Here is a 24059-nt window from a genome sequence, read left to right as displayed (position 1 = left end):
GCAGTGAAAGCATGGAGTCCTAGCCACTGGACTGCCAGAGAATTCCCATCATTAATTCATTTTTGTATATGGTGTGAGATAAGGGTAAATGTTGTTTTAAATTCTATTTTTTCACTTTAACATTATAAGCATTTTCCCACGTAATTCTCTTCAAAACACTTTTTAATATCTTGATAATATTCCATTATGTAGATATAGCAAATTATTTAACCATAACTCTGTTTTTATAGGTTTAGGTTGTTTTCAAATTTTCATTATTATAAATAAAGGTATGAGAACAACCCAAATAAATCTTTGGCTGCATTTCTGATTATTTTTTCAGGAATGAGTTCTAGAAGTGAGCTTTCTAGGTCAAAAGATAGTGCTATTTTTAAAGCCCATTCATTCAACAAATATTTCAGTATCTACTCTGTGCCAGACACTGTGATCCCTGCCCTTGTGGAGCTTATATTTTAAGAGGGTTGGAGAAGGCAGTGGATAAATAGTAAATATTAAAAAAACAGTCTTAAGTGCTATGGAAAAGAGAAAAAGGGCAGGGTAAAGGGCATCAGATGTGCCACGGTGTTGGGACTGCACTATTAAATAGGGTAACCAGTATAAGACACACTGAGAAAGTAAGGTTTCCACACAGACTTGAAGGAAATAGAGTTAACCAAGCAAGATGGCTGAAGGAAGAGCATTTCACAGGAAGGAAAGAGTCAGTTCAAAGGCCCTAAGTTGGGAGTATATGATATGGGATATGTCTGAGGAATAGCAAAGAGGCCAGTGTAGCTGAAGTGGAACAAGCGAGGGGGAAAGTAGTTGTAGAGCAGTCAGAGAGATAGAAGGCTGGTCAGTTCGTGTAGGGCCTTCAGGCTACTGTAAGGACTTCAACTTTTACTCTGAGTGAAATGAGAAGCCATGATGGGGTCTTGAGCAGAATAATAACATGGTCTGACTTATGTTTGAAAAGAGTCACTCTGATTGCTGTGTGGAAAACAGACTATAATGGGGGGAGAGTAGAGAAGCAGAGAGACCAGTTAGGAGGCTACTGCAAACTCCTTGCAATAGATGATGGGGCTCAGATCAGGGAAGTAGCAGCAGAAATGATGAGAAGTGACATGCTAAGAATCTTCACATACTTTGCCACACTGCTTTCTAGAAAGACTATCAATTTGTACTCACACTAGCAGTGTGTAAGTGCCTGTCTCATTGCTCCCTGCAGTTTTTAAATGCTCATTGGTATTTTGACCGACAATGGAAAGCTGATTTTTTTTTTTATTCTTTTTTTTTTTTTGCAGTACGCGGGCCTCTCACTGTTGTGGCCTCTCCCGTTGCAGAGCACAGGCTCCGGACGCGCAGGCTCAGCGGCCATGGCTCACGGGCCCAGCCGCTCCGCGGCATGTGGGATCCTCCCAGACCGGGGCACGAACCCGCATCCCCTGCATCAGCAGGCGGACTCTCAACCACTGCGCCACCAGGGAAGCCCTGGAAAGCTGATTTTAAAAGTCAAAGATTAAATCCCCAAATCCCTAAAAGCTTCTTTGGGATTTATAAATATTGAGCTTTAATAATGTATCTTTGTTAATATACCTTTCCCTAAATCCTTTCCAATTCCAAAGAAAATTCATCTCTCTTTACTCCCAATCATTTTCTGATTTCAGAACCAAGGCAGCCAACTTGTCACTTAATTAGCAATATGGAGGTCTGCCACTTCTCAAGGAGAAAGTCAAGGGTTTAATTTGGGAAGCGAAGTGACCTGGTCTCATGGCTGAAATCTGTATTCAGCTTCATGTGAGAGATTGTACAGCCAAGGGTAATCATACCCCTATTATGTCATTTCAGATGTCTTTTACTTTAGGGGCAATTACAGGATCTTCCTTCAGTGTTTCTAAGTAGAATTATTTTTCATTCACTTGAATTTGGCAGGTATCAAAGAATGGCAGCATTAGAAAAAGCCCTCTTAATTTTCTAGGTGACATCCTTAGGCTGAGAAAAAGGAAGGGATTATAGAGGTTAGAAGCACCTTCAAGGCCATTTGAGGCTAGGGCTACTCTGCAACACACTCACGCATCATTCATCCCTGCTCTTACGCCTCTACTGACCATAATAAACTCTGTCCTTTCCTGAGACTCGGCAGCCCCCTCCACTGTGAAACTGCTCTGATTGTCTGAAAGGGACTTCTCCTACTTCACCAAACTCTACCTGTACCTTCTACCCTGTAGAACAGAACAAATTTGAAGACACATGCGTCCCCAATGACAGAACTTATCACAGTGTACTTCGACGGTTTGTTTACATTTCCTGTCCTCCCCCCTTTCCCCAATCTGTAAGCTTCTTGAAGGCATAGCTATGGCTCATTTGCCTGTACACAACAGCTCTTGATCAGTTCCTATTTTCTACTCCCTGAGCATACCACCACCTCCTCTTCCCCTCAGCCTGGACAGCAAGCATCCAAGCTTCTCAAACACAGGGTGGTGATGAATAAATAGTCTGTGTGGCCAGTAGAGAGTATCCCTTCCCAACCATCAACTTCCCCTGTCCAAAAAGGGCATCATATGAAAGCTGGGCTTCCTTCCTACAACTTTTCTGGGTTTGTTTTGTTTATTTTGTTTCCTTGTCCCCAACTGATATTACTCATCCTGCTGCCTCTGTTGATGATGCTGGCATCTCTAGTGCCTAGCACAGATAACTGTAGAGAATAGGTACTCAATAAAGAGATTACCCAGGGCATTGTATTCTGGAGCTATGAAAGGTTTAAAAACAAAAGAAACAAATCCAAGAGGGTCCCTGGCTTTGAGAGTGTCACCAAGTAATGAGAGAGAAAAACAGATGAGTGGACAGTTAGAATGCAGCCCGAAAAGTGCCATGACAAGGATGTAAAGTGAGCAGAAAAGGGGCCTTTATCTACCAACATTTATTTAGTACCTATTGTCTGCCAGGGATTATACTGGGCACTAGGTGTCCCTTGATGTGGACAAAAAAAGGGGAGGAAGAACATTCCAGGCAGAAGGATGAAGGGTAGCATTTTGGGGACATCCATAAGTGGCTTGCCTTGTACCTTCCTTGGCTCTATGAAGCAGGACTGATGGGTTAACCACACCTAAAAGGGTAGGTTGCCTTTTAGGTCTTGATCTCATCATTTTGTCTTCTTGTGACCATACCTCCCTTTACAGTCACTGACCCTAACTTACCTTTTCAGTTTCATCTGTCCACTACCTATGCCCAAGTTTCATATTGCTAGACTGGACTGCTGTCCTGAACTCCAGACTCACAGTATCTAACTACCTACTTAACATCTCCACTTGGATGTTTGCTAGACATCAAGGCTATATGGGTAGAGTGGCTAAGAGTATGGTCTCTGGAGCTAGATCTAAGCTTAGGTTTGAATTCCAGCAACACCACTAATTATTTGTGTGACCTTGGGCCACTTACTTAACCTCTCTGTGCTTTAGTTTTCTCATTTGTAAAGTGGGAATAATAATATTATTTACTTAATAGGTTGCTATAAGTATTAAATTAGTAAGACCTCAAAGTACTAGGAGCCAGGCAAACAGTTAAGACTTCAAAAAGTTAGCTATTATTATTTTAAACTTATGACATTCAAAAACTAAATATTTACTTTTATCTTCCCATTCCCTTCCAAATCTGTTCTCTAAGCTTCTTCTCCACACCAGTAAATGACAACTCATTCTTCTAGCTCCTCAGGCCAAAAATCTTAGAGTCATCCTTGACTCTACTCTTCTTCTCCTATCCACATCTAATCCATCAGCAAATCCTTTCAGTTCCACCTTTAGAATATATTTAAAATCTGACCACATCTCATTGCCTACATACTTTCTATCCTAGTCCAAGTCATTGTTATTTCTCACCTAGATTATTGCAATAGCTTCTTAAGGGGTCTCCCTGCTTCTACCTTTGATCCTATGCAGTCTCTTTACCACAGCAGCCAGAACAGATCCATTAAAACATTAAATCAGATCATGACACTCCTCTCTTTAAGCCCCACAGTAGCTTCCCAAGACAATTATTGTGAAATCCTTTCAATGACCCATCAGCTACCTCTCTAACCTCCTCTCCTTGCCCACATGCTAATCTACTCCAGCCACAATGGCCTCCTTGCTGTTCTTCAAATGTGTCAAGCACTTTCCCATCTCAGAGCCTTTACCCTGACCCTTTCTTCCCTTCTGGAACTCTGTTCAAAGGTCACCTTACATTCTAAAATACTACCTTCAACTTTCATTACTCTCTGTGCTCCTTATCATGCTTTGTTTTCCTTCACAGCAGTTAACAACCTGATATACTATATGTTTACGTATTTATGGGAGACTGCCTATCTCCCACTACTAGAATGTAAGTTTCAGGTCATAGTAACACTTGCTAGACTGGCTATTACCTGCTGAAGTCTCCTCTCAGCACACTCCCAAGACTCTGGATAGGTTCTGCCCCACCAAAGCGAGTGGAGCGCACTCCAAGTCCCAGTTCCCCAAGACTGCCTGGATCTGTTAAAGTGCATTGGGGGTAAAGACATGGAATTCAAATAATATACCATGGATATTTCACCCACCACTCAGACAAAAGATATTTTCATACATGCTAAGTCATTCAAGCCTCAAAACAACACTAATGTTACTTTCCCCATTTTGTAGATAAGGAAATCAAGGCTCAAAGAGGTAAAGTGGTATTTTGGCTTTGATTATTCAGTAAATCAGTGGTAGAAACTGGCCTTTTCCACACTTACCAAATAACTATGACTTGCTCCTTGGGAACAAGTGTGCCCCTCCTGTATTTATATTCTTTGGAGGTCAAGAGTGAAGAGAATAAATGGACACAAGTGAGCTTTTCTCCTCTGTACCTCAAAGGCTACAGTAGTGATCAGGTTTCCTAGGATTCTGATGCGTACATTTTAACTGCTTTACAGATGTTAATACAATCTAATCCCTTTTACTTGTTACTAGGATTAGGACTGAAGAAATGTAAAGCTATTTTCTTGATTAATATGGAAATTAGAAATTACTTTCAAGAGAAATCAGAAACTATTTCTGAAACTACTTGATCTTTAGGAAGTAAAAATAGCAGAGTATCAAAAAGATAGTGGAAGACTAACTCCTTGGGTCAGGAAGACAAAGAGGATTACTCCTTTGTGAGCAGGGGGAACACTTATGCAATGAAGACAGAGCTTTAGCTCTGAAGCTCACAATTAAAATGAAGAAAACTGTCCCCCAACCCTAGGGGCGACCAAAAAAACCATACAAGCAAAACAAAAATCTTTAATTCTCTCAAAATAAAAAAGAAGAGGGCAAGAGGAAGGATACAGTTTTGAATCTGTAACACGTTCTGAGCACTGTGCCAGGCACTTCTTTATCTGACTTAATTTTTACCCTAACTCTATGAAATACATTATTAGTCCCATTTTATAGATGAGGATATTGAAGCTTAGACTTATCTTACACAACTACTAAAAAGAGAGTGGAGACAGAACTGGGCCTGTTGAATGAGACAAAGTCCATTCTAACAACCTCCCTCAAAACATGAGTCTACTTTGCATAAACCTCTGGATTTGGCTGCCGTTTTCTTTGCCAACATTCTTTTACTTCAGATTCAAAACCTGAGAAAACAGGAAATTACTCAGGAGAATCGATTTGGTCAAAGACGGTGCAGTTATTTAAAAAAAAAAAAAGCTATTCTGTTCCCACTCAGTATCCTAATATAGGTCATGCTCACGTTACTGAAAAGCATCACACAGGCACTGAATTACACAGTTAAAAGAGGTATTAGAGATGATTGAGTCTAATTTGACACTCAGCACTGTAATATCTTCTATAGTGGCCCACATGGCTGGCCACATGGCCTCTGCCAGGACACCTTCTAAGGATGGTGTGTTCAGAATCTCTTGAGGCAGTCAAAGCTCCTGTTGGAGAGCTCTGGAGGTTAAGAAATTCTTTACTCTGTGCTAAAAATCAACCTTGTAAGGACTCTAACCCTGAACAGCTTCTAAACTACTGGTCCTAGTTCCACCTTCACAGAACATGTCTGTTTCCTCTGCTCCAGCACAACTGTCCACAGATATGAAGATATCTGTTATTCTTCCTGAATTTTCTCTTGCTCAAATCCAGACTCAATTCCTTCAACTCTTCCCCATCCTGATTGTCCACCTTTGGTCAGACTTCAATTTACAAATCATCTTCCCTTAAAATAATTCCATTTTCTTCCTGCCTCGCTCACTCTACTTTTTTTCCCTTGATTTAAAAAAAAAAAAAAAAGAACTGAATTGACACAACAAGACTGGTAATAAGTGGTCAATGAAGGCCTAAAGTGACTTAATCCAGATTTCTTCATCATTATCCATCAGCATAGTTAGCACCTAGCAGATGCTTACCGTGCCAAGCATGGTGCTAGGTTCTCTACATAGAGCTTACAGTCTAACAGGGAAGTGACATAGATTATTTATATTAATCTATAGGCAATATATATGATATATAATCAGAGAATGTTGGGGTATTCTAGAAATGCTGAGGAAGGAGTGAAGAACAGGTCTGGGACAGTTGGGAATAGCTTTTCAGATGAAGAAAGATTTTAGCTGGCCTTGAACAATGAATAAGAGGAGTTTGTCAGAGGTGAGTGAGGGTGCGGACAAAGAAATATATATTCGTTTCATGCATGAAGGCATGAAAATGTATCCCATATCAGGCAAATGGCAAATAGTTCAGTGTGGTTGGAGGTTACAGTGAGTGGGGAAGAGTGGCAGGAAATGAAGGTTTAAAAAATACGCTGGGGGGGCTTCCCTGGTGGTGCAGTGGTTGAGAGTCCGCCTGCCGATGCAGGGGACACGGGTTCGTGCCCCAGTCCGGGAAGATCCCACATGCCGCGGAGCGGCTGGGCCCGTGAGCCATGGCCGCTGAGCCTGTGCGTCTGAAGCCTGTGCTCCGCAACGGGAGAGGCCACAACAGTGAGAGGCCCACGTACCGCAAAAAAAAAAACACTGGGGACAGATTGTGAAGAGATCTGAATGTCAGGCTAAGACATGGAATTTAAGAATCCATTGGAGGATTTTAAATTGGAGAGTTTCAAATTTGTGTTTTATAAAAACAACTACAGTAGCAATGTAGAAAGGGGTTCAGAGTGGGTGAGATCAGAGAAAGAGGGACCAGATGGGAAGTTGGTGCAACAGCCCAAAGGCAAAGCTAAAACATTAACAATGGGATAAAGAGAGTGGAATTACAAAGATGTTTAGGAGACAGAGCTCACGAAACTTCATCCTGACAGCAAAATCATTTTTATTGCACTGAGCTGAAAGTCTAAAAGTAAAGATAGGAAACATTCTAACTGCAGGGTTTGTGGGCTTTTTCCCCCCTTTTCTTTAAATAGGCAGAAGGAAAGAAAATAAATTAAATGGACCCTTGAATGTGTTCGCTCCAGATAAAAAGCCTAAATCTGAATTCCTCTTACTAGTTGGGAGGCCTGGCTGCTAAGAGTGCTATACTGGTGGGAATGTAGGTCAGGGAGGCAGGCAGCAGTTCTGCAGTGCTGGCTCTGGAGCAGCCCATCAGACCTGAATCTGAGGAAGCCTGTTCACTGGATTCAAGGCCCACCCACCCGGCCTCCCACTAGTGAGCCCCAGGGAAATATAAGGGTGTAAGTGAGGCATTGTTCTTAGTTGGGGCAAGGCAACTCCCCCGTGAGGTAACAAGAAAGGGGGCACTATCCTGTAATCAACTGTGCTCTGAGTTACGTTGTTGCATCTTCAGGGAGAACTCATCCATCAGGTGAAAGGCCACCAACCTGCGGGTCATTCACCTTGGCTGGGCCCTAGAAGAGAAAGGCTGCTGAAACCAGAGCAGGCCTAGCTTGGTATGTCTTCAGTGTAAAAACAATATCATAACAAAAAAAGATAAGAAAATAGGCTAGGTTCAAGCTAGTAATAAAATTGCTACTAAGTAAGCACATAGGTAAGTGTGTTCCTACTCCTCACGGGAAACATTCTTTTACAAATCTAAAAATATCACCGAAGTTCCCTATCTGCCAGTACGGGAGAAATTTTAATGGAAAGCAGATGGCCTATTCTGTCTCAACCACCACTCCAGGAGTATGCTGCTGCTCCCCCCGCCCCGCCACCATCTATAAGACAGATGGGAGGTGCTCAGCACTTTACAGACTGTTCGTGAATGATTCCTGCCCTCCCTGCATTTATCTTTTAAAAGAGATAAAAAAGCAAGATGAAATCTTGCAAACTGATGATTTGGTCCATGAATCCCTTTTCCTCCCAGATCAATTCACTCTTTCATTTCATTATTCTGTTTAACAAGATTTGGTAAAGGAAAGAATCTTGCTCAGATTCAATAAAATATATTGGGATACTTGGTTTTTCATGTGAAGAAAAAATAATTAGATCCCCCCCTCTCACTTTTCCAATTCCAGAAAGACCAAAGACCTAAATTAAACAAAGAAACAAAAACTTTAAAACTATTAGAAAAAAAAAAAAAAGGAGAATATCAGTTTGACCTTGGGATTAGAAAGTATCAATATTTCTTAGATGAGACCAAAAGGTTGATAAATTTAACTTATCAAAATTTAAATCTGTATGACAAGATGCTATAAACAGAGTGAAAAAGCAAGCACAGAGGGCTTCCCTGGTGGCGCAGTGGTTGAGAGTCGGCCTACCGATGCAGGGGACACGAGTTCGTGCCCCGGTCTGGGAAGATCCCACATGCCGCGGAGTGGCTGGGCCTGTGAGCCATGGCTGCTGAGCCTGCGCGTCTGGAGCCTGTGCTCCGCAACGGGAGAGGCCACAACAGTGAGAGGCCCACATACCGAAAAAAAAAAAAAAAAATAGCAAGCACAGAGTAAGAAAAGATATTTATCACACATTTAAAAAGAACTAGTATCCAGAATAAAGAACTCATATTAATCAGTAAGAAAATGAAAATAAGGCAAGAGAATCTAATCATGCAATTCATGGAAGAAATCACTCAAATGAGTCGGGAGATGGAGGAGAAAAGAAAAAGATGTTCAACGACACTAGTAATCAGCAAAATGCAAGTAGATGGAATACAATATCATTTCACACCTATCAGACTGACAAATATTTTGAAGTCTGACAATATCAAGTGTTAGGAAGGATCTGAAACAATGGGAATTAATAAAAGCATTCTGAAAGGCAATTTTGTATTACCAAATAAAGACATACAACCTAGCAGAATCTGTTTCTAAGTATATAAGCTTGGGGAACTGGAATTGGAGCTGGGCCTTGTGGAATAGGCAGGATTCTGACAGGCAAAGATAAAAGAACTGGCATTCCCAAATAAAAACTGTATAAGCAAGGTCATAGAGACAGGAAACCATTTGAGGAATAGCCAGACTCTTTTCCAAAGTGGCTATACCATTTTTACACTCCTAGCATCAGTATATAAGAGTTTTAATTTCTCCATATCCTTGCCAACACTTGTTATTATCTGCCTTTTTAATTATAGCCATTCTAAGGGTGTTAAATAGAACCTTACTGTGGTTTTGATTTGCATTTCCCTGATGACTAATTATGTTGAACACCTTCTCATGTGTTTATTAGCCATCTTTATATCTTCTTTGGAGAACTATCTATTCAGATTCTTTGCAAATTTCTTAATTGGGTTGTCTTTATTATCGACTTGTAAGAGTTCTTGACATATAAACATTGGTACAAGTCCCTTATCTGTCAGATGATTTGCAAATATTTTATCCCAAATATGTGGGTTGTCTTTTTGTTTTACTGATGGTGTCCTTTGAAGTACAAAAGTTTTAAATTTTGATTAAGTCCAATTTACCTATTTTTTCTTTGGCTTCTTGTGCTACTGGTATCATATGTAAGAAACCCTTGCCAAATCTAAGGTCACAAAGATTTACCTCCAAGTTTTCTTATAAGAGTTTTATAGTTCTAGCTCTTATATTTAGGTCTTTGAACCATTCTGAGTTAATTTTTGTATATGATGTGAAAGAGGGGTCCTATTTCATTCTTTCACATGTAGATATCTAGTTGTCCCAGCACCATATGTTGAAAAGACTGTTCTTTCCCCTACTGAATTGTTTTTGGTACCCTTGTTGAAAATCACTGACTGTAAATACGAGGCTTTATTTCTGGACACTCAATACTATTCCAGTGATCCATATGTCTACCCCTATGCCAAAAACACAGTCTTGATTACCTGTAGCTTTCTAATAAGTTCTGGGAAATTGGGAAGTGTGGGTCCTCTGAATCTGTTCCTGTTCAAGATTGTTTTGGCTAATATGGGTCCTTTGAATTTCCATGTGAAGTTTAGGAATAGCTTGTCAAAATATGCAAACAAGTCAGCTGGGATTCTGATAGGGACTGTGTTGAATCTGTAGATCAATTTGGGGAGTATTACCATCTTAAAAATATTAAATCTTTCAATCCATGAACATGGGATATTTTTCTAATTATTTAGATCGTTAATTTCTTTCAAGAATGTTTTGTAGTTTTCAGAGTTTATGTTTTATGCTTCTTTTTGTTAAATTGATTCCTATTTTTTTTGTTTTGATGCTATTGTAAACAGAATTGTTTTCATAATTTCATTTTTGGATTATTTATTACAACTGTACAGAAATATGATTGATTTTTATATATTGATCTTATATCCTGCAACCTTGCTGAACTCATTTACTAGTTCTAATAGTTTCTGCATGGATTCCTCAGAATTTTCTCTATGCAAGATCGTGTCATCTGCAAAGACAGCTAGTTTACTTCTTCCATTCCAATCTGGATGACTTTTATTTCATTTTCTTGCCCAACTGCCCTGGTTAGAACCTCCAGCACAATGTTCAACAGAAGTGGTGAGACCTGAAATCCTTGCCTGTTCACAATGTTATGGGAAAAGCATTCAGTCTTTTTCTATTAAGTACGATGACAGCCATGGGTTTTTCATAAATGTCCTGTATCAGGTTGAGGAAGTTCCTTCTATTCCTAGTTTGTTGGAGTTTTTGTTCATTTCTTTGTTTCTTTAAATCATGAAAGGGTATTAGAGTTTGTCAAAAGCTTTTTCTGTATCTATTGAGATGATTATGTGAGTTCTGTCCTTTAATGTTTTAATATGGTGTGTTGCACTGATTGATTTTCCTATGTTGAATGGATCTTCCCCCCTGGGATAAATCCCACTTGGTCATAGTGTGTAATATAACCCTTTCTATACGTTATTGCTCGTTTTGCTACTATTTTGTTGAGGCCTTTTGCATTTATATTCAAGTGGGATATTAGTCTATAGTTTTCTTATGATGTCTTTGTCTGATTTTGGTATCAGGACAATACTTGCCGAGAGTATTCCCCCCTCCTCTATTTTTTGGAAGAGTCTGTGGAAGGTGAATGTTAATTCTTATTTAAATATTTGTTAGAACTCACCAATGAAGATGTTTGTCCTGGGCTTTTCTTTGTAGAAAGTTTGTTTGTTTTTTTACTAATTATGTTATAGGTCTGTTCAGATTTTCTACTTTCACACCATTGCAAAGTTGAAAAATCCTAAATTGAATCATCATAAGTCAGGTACCATCTGTAGTTCTTCCATTTCTCCTAGATATCTGATTTGTTGGCATATAATTGTTCATAATATGCCCTTATAATCCTTTTTATTTCTGTAAAATCAGTAATAATGCCCCCTGTATCATTCCTGATTTTACTAATTTAAGTCTTCTCTCTTTTATTCTTAATCAGTCTAGATAAAAGTTTGTTAATTTTGTTGCTCTTTTCAAAGAACCAACTTTTGATTTATTGATTTTCTCTATTGTTCTTCTGTTTTTTAATTTCATTGATTTCTACTCTAATCTTTATTATTCCCTTCCCTTTACTTGCTTTAGGTTTAGTTTACTCTTTTATTCCCCCCAGTGTGTTAAGGTGGAAGGTTAGGTTACTGAGTTGAGATCACTCTTCTTTTTTTTTTTGCGGTATGTGGGCCTCTCACTGTTGTGGCCTCTCCCACTGTGGAGCACAGGCTCCGGACGCGCAGGCTCAATGGCCATGACTCACGGGCCCAGCCGCTCCACGGCATGTGGGATCCTCCCGGACTGGGGCACAAACCCGCGTCCCCTGCATCAGCAGGCGGACTCTCAACCACTGCACCACCAGGGAAGCCCCTTTTCTTCATTTTTAATGTTGGCATTTATAGCTATAAATTTCCTTCTAAGTATACTTTAGCTACATCCCATAAATTTTGGTATGGTGTGTTTTACTCATCTCCAAGTATTTTCTAATTTCCCTTGTGATTTCTTCTTTGACCCATTGATTATTCAGGAGTGTGTTATTTTTCACTAAATTGTAAATTTCTCAAATTTCTTTTTATTACTAATTTATAACTTCATTCCATTGTGACTGGAGAACATACTCTGTATGAGTTCAATCCTCTAAATGTACTGAGAGTTGTTTTATGGCCCAGCATACTGACTATCCTGGAGAATGTTTCATGTGTACTGGAGACAACTAAATTCTGTTGTTGGCGTGTCCTACAGATATCTGTTAGGTATAGTTTGTTTCACATATTTTGGGATTCTATTGTTAGGTGTATATATGTTTATAATTGTTATACCTTCATGAATGATTGACTCTTTTATTATTATTATAAAATGTCCCTCTTTAACTCTAGTAACATTTTTTGTTGTTGTTTTAAAGTCTGTTCTGTCTGATAATAGCATAGCCACCCTAGCTTTCTTAACATTAATGGTAGTTATTACTATAAAATAATTACCTACAGCAATAGTAATTTATAATTAATATAAACATAATGATAATAACTTAATTCAATGAATATTTAATGAGTAACTAACTGCCTGCTCTCTTCCAGGCACAGGAGGTTCTTGACTTTTATACTTAAAGAGCTCACAGTCTAGAAAGACATGAAATTAATGAACAACTTCTTCAGAGAACAGGAAGCCAAAAGGAGCAGAGGAATAATAACTCAAGGCCAACACTTCTTTCTTTGGGGGAAAATACTGCTTTCTTTCCTACCAAAGTGGGAAATAATTTTGTGATCCAGGCAAGTAAATCAGCCACAAGCAAAGAGCAAATCAGTTTAATGTGCATGATTCTTGCCCAGACAAGATTTAATCCATTTGCTTTTTGTACCGACACCACATATAATGTATCAGAGGCAGACACACTACTTGTGTTCCCTTTAAAACCCAGAGAGGCCTTGCCTGACAGCCTGGTGGAGTGGGAAGTACACTGGAATTGGATTTAGATTCCAGTAAACCTAAGCTCTAGTCTTAGCTTTGCCACTTACAAGCAGTAAAAACTTGTACACACTTATTGACTTTTCTTAGTCTTTCTTCATCTGTAAAATCAATTTTTTAATAAAAATTTCCACCTCATACAACTGTTATAAGGATTCAATGAAATTACAAATGGTAAAGTTGTAAAGTATTTTACTTCTTATCTATTATTACATGGGGTTCTGCGGACCCTTGTTTTCTAAAGCTTCAGAGAAAATTTGGTAAAGGTGAGTCCAATTTTTTTCTTCCAGTTTTATTGAGATATAATTGACTTATAATAATAAGTTATTGACTTATATAACTGACTTATTATAATTGACTTATAATAACTTATAATAATAAGTTTAAGGTGTACAGCATAATGATTTGACTTACATACATCATGAAATGGTTATCACGATAAGTTTAGTGAACATCCATAATCTCATGTAGATATAAAACTAAATAGAAAAATATATTTTTTATTTGTGATGAGGACGCAGGATTTGCTCTTAGTAAATTTCATATATAAAATACAGCAGTGTTAATTATATTTATCATGTTGTACATTACATTCCTAGTACTTATTTATCTTATAACTGAAAGTTAATTTTGTTTTTAGAAGTCAAATCTGGCTTTGTTAGCAAAGAAGCTGAGACCCAAAGTAAGCCAGTCCAAAGCTGACTACATAGGTAATGTAGGAGGTTTGAGGATACCTCTTCCTTTCTAAGAAGCTCGAAGGAATTGTTAGACTTCAACTCTCATTGTTCTAAAAAAGAAAATTTGCTATAAACCAAGTAGGCAAGGGGAGAAGATCCCTTTTGTTTTCTCTGAGGATCTCTGCTGTCTCTTCATAACTCATAAGGAGAAAAATCACCCTGTTCCATCTGGTCCATCCAAAGGGTTGACCAGTCACAACAGATCATCCAAATTAAATTCTCTGAGCCTCAGTTCATTCACCTACAAAGCAAGAACAATCTCTCCCACACTGGCAACCTGTCCCAGACTCTTCCTGCCATGACAGAGAGCTACTCATTAGAAAGGGCAGCCAGATCAAAGGAGTCTTTCCCTCAACCCCATCTCATAATTCTCTGATGTGACCCCGTCCCCTCCCCTCCTCTTCTCTCTCCCTCCCTCCCTCTCTCCTTTCCTTCCTTCCTTTCTCTTCTCCTTCACTTCTCCCTTTGAAATTTACTGAGAATCTACTCTGTACCCATCTTTGTGCTAGGCTCTGGGGATATAATGATGACTAATAAAACAATGGCTACTAATGTTTTAGTACCTAATGAGAGCCTAACTACATACCAGGTGTTTATATATACATATTCATTCTTGGAAATAAAAAAGCAGCATAAAGTAAGTAGAAAGAGAACTAGATTGGCTGCCAAAGTTTTGGTTTCTACTTCCAATTTTGATATTTGTCCATCCATCTATTTACCCCAAAAATATTTAGACAATATTCATGGTATGCCAGGGGCAAGCTGGGTACTAGTAAATCAGATACTGAATTCACTGTGAACTGTAATAAGTTCTTTCCTTAGGCACTTATAAGACCTCAGATTCTTCATCTGAGAATAAGATTGTATTTGATGACCTCTAATGAAATTATAGCTCTAAAACATAATGACAGCCACCATCTGGACTGAGAATATAGATAGATAAGATGAGCAGAAGATGGGCTGGAGAGATCTGAATGGTCAGGTCATAAAAATCTCCTATTGCAAGCTAAGAAGTTTCGACTTTATCCAAAGGACAGTGAAGAATCATTAAAGGGTTTTAAGCACTTGAGTGATGTGGTCAAATTTTCAAGTTAGAAAAATGATTTTAGTTGATTTGTAAAGAATGCATTGGGGAGAAGGTATGTGATAGGAGTCAGAAAGACCAGTTAGGGGGCAGTGTAAATAATCCAAGAAAGAGTAAGAATGGCCTGAATGATAAAGGGTGGGAAGGATGGGGAAGAAAGATGTAATCTGAGAAACATAAAGGTATTTATTTATTTACTTATTTATTTATTTTAAAAGGGAAAACTTGACTATTTAGTAGTTTTTTTTTTTTTTTTTTTTGGCTGCATTGGGTCTTCGTTGCTGCGCATGAGCTTTCTCTAGTTGCAGTAAGTGGGGGCTACTCTTCGTTGTGGTTCGCAGGCTTCTCATTGTGGTGGTTTCTCTTGTTGGGGAGCACAGGCTCTAGGCATGTGGGCTTCAGCAGTTGTGGCACACGGGCTCAGTAGTAGCATGACCTTGGGAAAGCTCATCCCCAGTCATTTTATTTGGAAAATAAGGGCTATCTCCCCAGACTTGTTATAAGAAATATATAGGGGAAAAACCCACAAAAGTTCTTTGCAAAGAACAAAGTACAAATGTCAGTTAGTCTTAAAACCTCCACCAGGTGATCCTTAACAGAGAAGGGTGAAAGGTACAGGGCCTGGGTCACTGCAGAGAAAGATTTTTTTTTTTTTTTAAACTTTACTGGTATATCAGATTATTCATTGTATTTGCAGGCTGTCAGCTTAATTATTGAGGTCCTCTAGCTGATAAACTGCCGTGTCAAATACAAATCTGCTTTTTTTAAACTTTTTTTATTTAAATTTATTTTTGGCTGCATTGGGTCTTCGTTGCTGCACAAGGGCTTTCTCTAGTTATGGCAAGTGGGGGCTACTCTTTGTTGTGGTGCGTGGGCTTCTCATTGCGGTGGCTTCTCTTGTTGTGGTGCACAGGCTTCAGTAGTTGCGGCACACAGGCTCAGTAGTTGTGGCATGTGGGCCCTAGAGCACATGGGCTTCAGTAGTTGTGGTGCGCAGGCTCGGCAGTTGTGGCTCGCAGGCTCTGTAGTTGTGGTGCATGGGCTTAGCTGCTCCACAGCACGTGGCGTCTTCCCGGGTCAGGGATGAAAACTGTGTCCCCTGCATTGGCAGGTGGATTCTTAACCACTGTGCCACCAGGGAAGCCCCCAGATCTGCTTCTTAAATTGACTTTATTTTTTTAAGTAAAGAAAGCATTCTAGGGGAAAACGAACTGATGAAAAACGCTAGTGAAGTATATGAACAGATCAATTTCCTAGCTTTGCAACCTTGAAGGTCATGTCTTTTGTGGGAGGTATATGAAGTATTTAACATGTTTGCTGCATGCTGAAGCTAGGAAATGCATTTAGGGTTCAGAACAGGAGTGGGGAGAGCATGTGAGCTGGTCTGGGCCAGCAGAAGATTGGGAAGTGGCCAGGACAGGATGTTGACAAGCAAGGTTTTCAAGGATAAAACCTTGGTTGTTACTTTGTGGGAAGACCTAGGTACAAGACCTAGCTCCAACACTTTCCTCAAACACTCCTCTATCTTCTCACCTATAAAATGATGGGTTAGTATAAGGGAGTCCATCTGTTCTCACATTTCAGAATTCTTTTCTAATTGGGTTTTTGAAATTTCACAAGTCAATGGTTGGCCCTGTTACATTTATTACTCTCAGCTGTCTTGTAAAGAAGGCATTCCTAGTCCTTTTTCTTTTTGCAAAGGATACACTGAGGCCGAGAAAGTTTAATAATTTATCTGATGTCACATAGTTTTTAAGTGGCAGAATCAGGTCTATAATCTAGGTCACTAACTCCATATCCCATATTCTTTCCCCTACAGAGGTATACTCATTGCTGTGCATTGTGATAACCATTAACTGAGTGTCAACTATAAGTCTGGTGCCAGAGGCTTTATAAACATAGACCCATGAACCAACCATCTGTATAGATCATTATCCCATTTCACAGTTGAGGAAACTGAGATTCAGAAAGGTTAAATAACTCACTCAAGCTCACGCAGCTAATTAGTGGCAGAGCCTAGATTCTACTCCAGATCTGATAGGTTCCAAAACCTGTCCTCTCTTCAGCACATATACCAGACCTCTGGTGATCCTTGGACACTCTCACTATTAGAATATTTTAAGAAAAGAAGAGAAAAAGAAAGAAAAGAAAAATAGAGAATGTTTTGGTCTTGACTTCATTTCAAACTTCTAGCAGAGAAACATTTCTGAGGTCTTTCAGAAAAAGAAATGTCCAGTCTGTAAAAAGCCCATTGTCATGGTGAATCTATGTGAAGCATATTCAAGTGTTCACTGTACTATCTTTATTGTCAGCTGGAGCTGCCACAACAAAATACCATAGACTGGGTGGCTTAAACAACAGAAATTTCTTTCTCACAATTCTGGAGGCTGGAAGTATGTGATCAGGGTGCCAGCCTGGTTGAGTTATAGTGAGGGCTCTCTCTTCCTGGTTTGCTGATGGCAGCCTTCTTGCTGTGTCCTCCCACGGCAGAGAGAAAACTTGGTGTCTCCTCCTCTTCTTATAAGCATACTAATCCCACTATGAAGGCCCCACCCTCATGACCTCATCTAAACCTAATTATCTCCCAAAGGCCCCATCTCCAAATACTATGACATTGCGGGTTAGAGCTTCAACATATGAATCTGGGGGGACATAAACATTCATTCTACAACTCTATCTACACATTCAGTTATTTGAAAGTATATGAACAGATTATATTCTCTAAACTCACTTTTCCAAGGTGTTCAAGGAGCTAGTTATAACCACTTCATAGGATTACTGCAAGTATAAAAATAAATAGTCTGGGGCTTCCCTGGTGGCGCAGTGGTTGAGAGTCTGCCTGCCGATGCAGGGGACAAGGGTTTGTGCCCCAGTCCGGGAAGATCCCACATGCTGCGGAGCAGCTAGGCCCATGAGCCATGGCCGCTGAGCCTGCGCGTCCGGAGCCTGTGCTCCGCAATGGGAGAGGCCACAGCAGTGAGAGGCCTGCATACCACAAAAAATAAATAAATAATAAATAGTCTGTAAAACACTGAGCTCAATTTTTGGCACACAATAAGTGCTCAGTAAAAGAGCTTTTAAAAGGAGAGAGAGAATGCTGTCAATTGGCTAGAAGACAACTGTTCACTGGAATACATTGTATTGCTGTGATATTGTGACATAATAAGTATATATTTGGTCTTCATCTCTGTTCCTGGCACAGGGGTCCTAAAAACCCTTGAAATTTCCTAAGTGGTAAGAGTAATAGGATGTCTTTTTGTTGTTGTTGTTGTTTTGTCCACGCTGCATGGTATGCAGGATCCTATGGCCTGACCAGGGATCAAACCCCTGCCCCTGCATTGGAAGTGCAGAGTCCTAACCACTAGACTGCCAGGGAATTCCCAAAGGGTGTCTTGATATTCATGACAAACCCCTTTCAACCACACCCGAGTTTATGTTAATAAGGTAACTTTTGGAAAGCACCTAAGGATGGGGGCTAGTTGCCAAGGAGACCAAGCATGTTATTGAAGATTTGAAACTTTCAGTCCCACCCCTCCTCTTGACCTCTGGGGAGAGGAGAGGGGCTAAAGTTGAATCAATCAGCAATGGCCAATCATACCTATGTACTGAAGCCAACATAAAAACCAAAAAGGACGAGAGCTTCTAGGTTGGTGAACATGTGGAGGTGCTGGGAGAGTGCTGGCACCCTCTAGAGCAGCGGTCCCCAACCTTTTCAGCATGAGGGACAAGTTTCATGGAAGACAATTTTTCCACGGACGGTGGGGTGGGGTGTTCAGGCGGTAATGAGAGCAATGTGGGGGATGGTTCAGGCGGTAATGCGAGCTATGGGGAGTGACAGACGAAGCTTTTGCTCGCTGGCCTGCAACTCACCTCCTGCTGTGAGGCCCGGTTCCTAACAGGCCTGGACCTGTAGTTGTCCATGGCCCGGGGGTTGGAGACCCCTGCTCTAGAGGATCCACATTCCTTTCTGCATACATTGCCCTATGCATCTCTTCCATCTGCCTGTTCTTGAGCTACATCCTTTTATAATAAACCAATAATCTAGTGACTAAACTGGTTTCTTAAGTTCTATGAGCTGCTCTGGCAAATTAATTAAACCCAAGGAGGGGGGTTATGGGAACCTCTGATTTATAGCCAATCAGTCAGAAGCACAGGTCACAACCTGGACTTGTGATTGGCATCCGAAATGAGGACAGTTTTGCGGGGCTGAGCTCTCAACCTCTGAAATGACGTTATCTCCAGGTAGACAGTGTCAGAATTGAGTTGAACTGTAGGACACCCAGCTGGTGTCAGAGAACAGCTTGGTGTGCGGAAAGAACCCGCACATTGGAATTAGTGTCAGAATTATAACTGCAAAGCTGTATTTTATTTCCCTCTTACATTTCAGAGAGAATTTAAAATCAGGAATTTTCCCAACTTCTCTATTCCCTGTGTCCACCACCCCATTACCCCTGAAGCAGATGACAGCACAATGGACTTGACCCTCCACTTCTACTGCCCCCTTCCCAGTCTACCCCAAATTGCTGGCCAGGAGCAGGCTCCTAGCTCCTCATAGGTGAGGCTCCCTAGTCCTAGAAACTGAAAAGAAAACCCTCTCCCCTAGCTTATCACCGGAAGCAGTGAAAGAAGCACATATTTTAAGACAAATCAGCTTGCTATAACAGAAAGCATATCACTTTGATATCATAAAGATCCGAGTTCAAATCTCTCCTCCTCCTTCAGAAGCTACATATACTGGCCAAGTAATACAACCTGAATTAAACTACCAGTTACTTAGCTAAAAGAAGAGTACTATGGGGTTTATGATTAATAAGATTATAATTAATATATATAAAGTACCTAGTATGTGCTTGCCAAATGGTAATTAACACTCTTTAACATAACCATTATTGTTACTAACAATAATAACAAATGTTTACTGTAAAGCATTGTATTTGGCATTTGCTTACAGATTATCTCACTTGGATCTTTATTTCTTGCAATGTGGAGGAAAAGATAACCTGAAAATCTGCCTACTCCGTAACACTTAGAAAAGCTGGATAAAAAGTATAACAAACAGTTTATGTTATATAACAAACACAGGCAGACTTGAGATTTTAGGAAAGAAAAAAATCTCCAGGGTCAAAAAATGAAATGAAAAATCAGGAACTCTCACAGTGAACTGATATTGGGATGCTCTGGGAAGGTTTTTCAGTCTGGGCAATCAAAGGGCTTGCTTTTCATAGCTATGGAGGGGATGGGAGATGAGCCTCTGGGCCTTGGAGAAGCCAAGAGCTGGAACTCAAATTCCCCTGCATAAAGCTTAGAATTTAGAGAAGTCATAAGTCAGTTTAAAAGAAAAAAAATTTGTCTGAAAAGTACAGAGACAACAGGAAGCTAAGGGTAAAAAAGAAAGTTTCCTGAAGAATTTGAAACCTTGGCCTGTGTGAAGTTTGAATGTATTCTACTTATGTGGAGTTTATACTATCTGTGTAGTCTTAGAATCCCAGCAGAAAAATTAACTGAAAACATAGTTCCAGGGACTTTCCTGGTGGCACAGTGGTTAAAAATGCGCCTGCCAATGCAGGGGACGCAGGTTTGATCCCTGGTCTGGGAAGATCCCACATGCAGCAGAGCAACTAAGCCCGCGAGCCACCACTACTGAGCCCACATGCTGCAATTACTGAAAGCCGCGCACCTAGAGCCCATGCTCCACAAGAAGAGAAGCCACCGCAATGAGAAGCCCATGCACCACAACGAAGAGTAGTTCCTGCTCGCCGCAACTAGAGAAAGCCTGAGCGTAGAAACGAAGACCCAACTCAGCCAAAAAACCCCATAGTTCCAGGCTGATACTGATCTTCACTGATTAGTAGAAACAAAGACAATCTTCCCTCTCTCCCTATGGAGTACTAATTATCTCATTTAATTCTCATAACTATCCTGTGAAATAGATAATATGATCTCAATTTATAAAATAAATTTAAATTCAGGGAGGCTAAGCAACTTGTCCAAAGTCATCTAGCTATTATCTGAAAGAGCTTTAAGAATCCGCCTGTCAATGCAGGTGACACAGGATTGAGCCCTGGTCCGGGAAGATCCCACATGCCCCATAGCAACTAAGTCCGTGTGCCACAACTACTGAGCCTGTGCTCTAGAGCCCGCAAGCCACAACTAGTGAAGCCCGCGTGCCTAGAGCCTGTGCTCCGCAACAAGAGAAAGCCACCGAATAAGAAGCCTGCACACCGCAACAAAGAGTAGCCCCCGCTCACCGCACCTAGAGAAAGCCCACACGCAGCAACAAAGACCCAACGCAGCCCAAAATCAATAAATAAATTAATTAATTAAAAAAAAGAAGCTTGCCCAAGGCCAAGTAAGGGAGAGAATTCTCCCTGGAAAAGTGCTGTCTGAGCTCAGAGCCGAGATCTTAAAGGATAAGGTGAAGTTGTCAGGGGACAATGGCATTCTAGACAGAGGGACAACATACACAAAGGCAGTGCAGTAGGAAACAGCATGGTATGCAGTCAGGAAAAAGATCAGCCTTCAGAATCAGCAGACCTGGGTTCAAATATCTATTTTTGTTTGTGGCCTCTTACTGAAACTGTAGTTTCTCATCTGTGCAATGGTGATAATAAACCACACCCTGTACAACTACTTCTAAGATTAAAGTTAAACATGATATGCAGAAGTGCCCAGCGCAGGGCTAGGCCCATGGTAGGTACTCAGTAATAAATAAATGTTACCTCCCTTCCTTTCTCCTAGTTGGCAATTCAATAGACATGGTCTTAAGAATGTCATTTCCATCTGCACTAGACCCCAGACATGTCTCCCTTCTACAAGTTCCCAAGCCTTACTAGGGCTTTTGGAGGCACAGTATACCAAAAGTCATTCAAAATGTTATGAGATAACATCCTTAACCACCACTTCTCAAAATGAGAGCCATTCCCACACCACTCACCTGTGTAGGCCATGTTCTTAGGGTTGCCATAAGGAGCCCCAGGCTGCACGGGGCTATAAACAGGGTTCATTGTGGACAACTGAGAATCCTACGGAGACACAAACAAACAAACAAAAAAACAGCATTGATTAATGATTGCTCATTCTCCCTGACATCAACTTCTGATCTATAATCTTCAGGTTACACTCATAGAGAAGCAACACGGTACAGTAGAAAGAGGACTACAAAAAAGCCATTTGTTTGTATTTGGCCCTATGCTAGACACTTTTCCCATTGTACACATGAAGATACTGAGAGGCAGAGAGGTGACACAATTTGCCTAATGTCAACCCCGGCCTTTTGATTCTCAGTTCAGTACTAGTCCCACTATCCCACAGATGCCTCTACCATGAGTGTACTGTGTGGCATTGGCCAAGTCCCATCCCCTCTCTGGGCTTCAGTGTCCTGATGTAAAATCAATTACTTTAGGCTCTCTGAGGCCCTTTCTAATTCTAAGGATGCTAGTCTAGGAGCTGGGAAAGGATGCAATTCTACTCCTCACCAGGGGAGCCCGAGTACCTGGTGATAAACACACAGACTGCTGGAAGAGCAGCAAGTGTGTCACCCACCTTTTGCACTTACAGAGGACAGGATACTAGTTACTAGCAGTTTTGGAAGAAAACGGGAATTTACTGCCATTGATCATTTTAATGCAAACAAGGAAACATAGCCAAGATCTCTTTCAAAGCTTATTCAAGGGAAAGAAACTTGGACATTTCTGTGCAATAAGTATCACCTGCACAAGTGATCTGTTAATTATCTTAATAAAGCACGTTCTCCATTCTGATTAATGGAAAATCTGTCATTAAGCTCTATTACCCAGCCAATTTGTCCCACCTTGTTTAGGGAACCAGCTCTGACACACAGGCCAACACATGTTTGAAAATGTCTCCAAACATATTATTTACACGTCATAAAAAATCAAACAATTCCCTCCTAACTAGGCTCACATGATAGATGGGCAATTTTTTAGGTCATTAACTTCTCCCATAGCACCTCAGGATAGGAAACAAGTCAAACATTGAAGACAGGCTGTTAAAGTCAACAGCTGGCTTGATGACGATTGCTCTGAGATTAATTACTCTGTCCAGGGTTCTGGAATGAGAGGTGGAGGAAAGATGGGTTCCGAAAGAGACGAAGGTGGGGCAAACAGGCAAAAAAGGAAATGATGTTGGTCAAATTCAGAGGATAGAACTTGAAATGTACCCAATGCGCAGTGCTGCCAAATCACCCCAGGGCAAGAGGCTAGATTAAACTACCACCAGTTGACAAACTGAAACTAGAACAATTCCAGGATAAAAGTTACAGGAGATATACACATTCCAGCACAATTTAAGGAAAAGACACACAGCCAGAGTTATCCAAGAATACACTCTCTCTAAATATAAGCACTCTCCTGGCAAGGTGCTAAGAAAATTAAGAGAGTTCACAGATGTTAAAATACACTGCAAACTATAAAGTGGCATGCAGATGTAAATGATGACGGTGATTGCCTTGGATCTCCCTTCCACCCGACCGGTTCCCTGCTAAATAAGCAGAGTAAGGAAGACTGTGCTAAGCAGCACAACGGGCCCTGTAAACATCTGAGCACTCTCCTACGGAGAAGGTACTCTGTGCTGCTGATTGGACAAAGTTAGAAATTGCTTTTCATAACCAAAGAAACTCATCAGTTTTGAAACTGATCTCCTGCTGCTCCAAAATGAGGGCCACAGTCTCAGGAGACCATGTTTGAGTAGCACTCCACAACAGCATGGATTCCAATCTCAATTAATGACTGGCAGAAATGAGATCTGCCAGGGGTTCAGAATTTGGAATAAGACAGCTACTTCTGGTGAGTGGCTCACAGGCAGACAGGGTTCCTGGCTTTCACAAGGTTAGCCTTTTACAATAGAATCCACACACTGTCAGGGACAGGCTAAAAATGAGTAGGAAGATCACAAGCTCTACAATCAGGCAGATTTAGGTTAAAATCCTAGAACTGCCACATACAAAATGTGGGACCATAGGCAAGTCCACTAACTTTCCTAAGTATCAGTTTCCTCTAGCCTCAAAATGGAAAAGAATAACACATACTTTGTAG

At 40.5% G+C, this 24059-nt stretch overlaps 1 protein-coding gene across 4 annotated transcripts in view; it reads right to left on the bottom strand.

The window, feature by feature from the left end:
* FAM168A (family with sequence similarity 168 member A) overlaps window positions 1-24059 on the bottom strand; it is a 228392-nt gene that overhangs the window by 55885 nt on the left and 148448 nt on the right. For all 4 annotated transcript variants that reach the window (XR_014297086.1, XR_014297087.1, XR_014297088.1 and 1 more), the window contains exon 2: window positions 21941-22028. Coding sequence is in view for 1 of the 4 variants with exons in the window: in XM_082660019.1 (XP_082516145.1) it covers window positions 21941-22010 (70 nt within the window). In the remaining 3 variants the exon portion in view is untranslated. The remainder of the gene's footprint in view (window positions 1-21940; window positions 22029-24059) is intronic.

Source organism: Grampus griseus (assembly GCF_964374135.1).
Source record: "Grampus griseus genome assembly, chromosome: 8".
Classification (NCBI taxonomy): Eukaryota; Metazoa; Chordata; class Mammalia; order Artiodactyla; family Delphinidae; genus Grampus; species Grampus griseus.
Note: the sequence above shows the minus strand (reverse complement) of the source record. Positions and strands in the feature narration are given on the sequence as shown.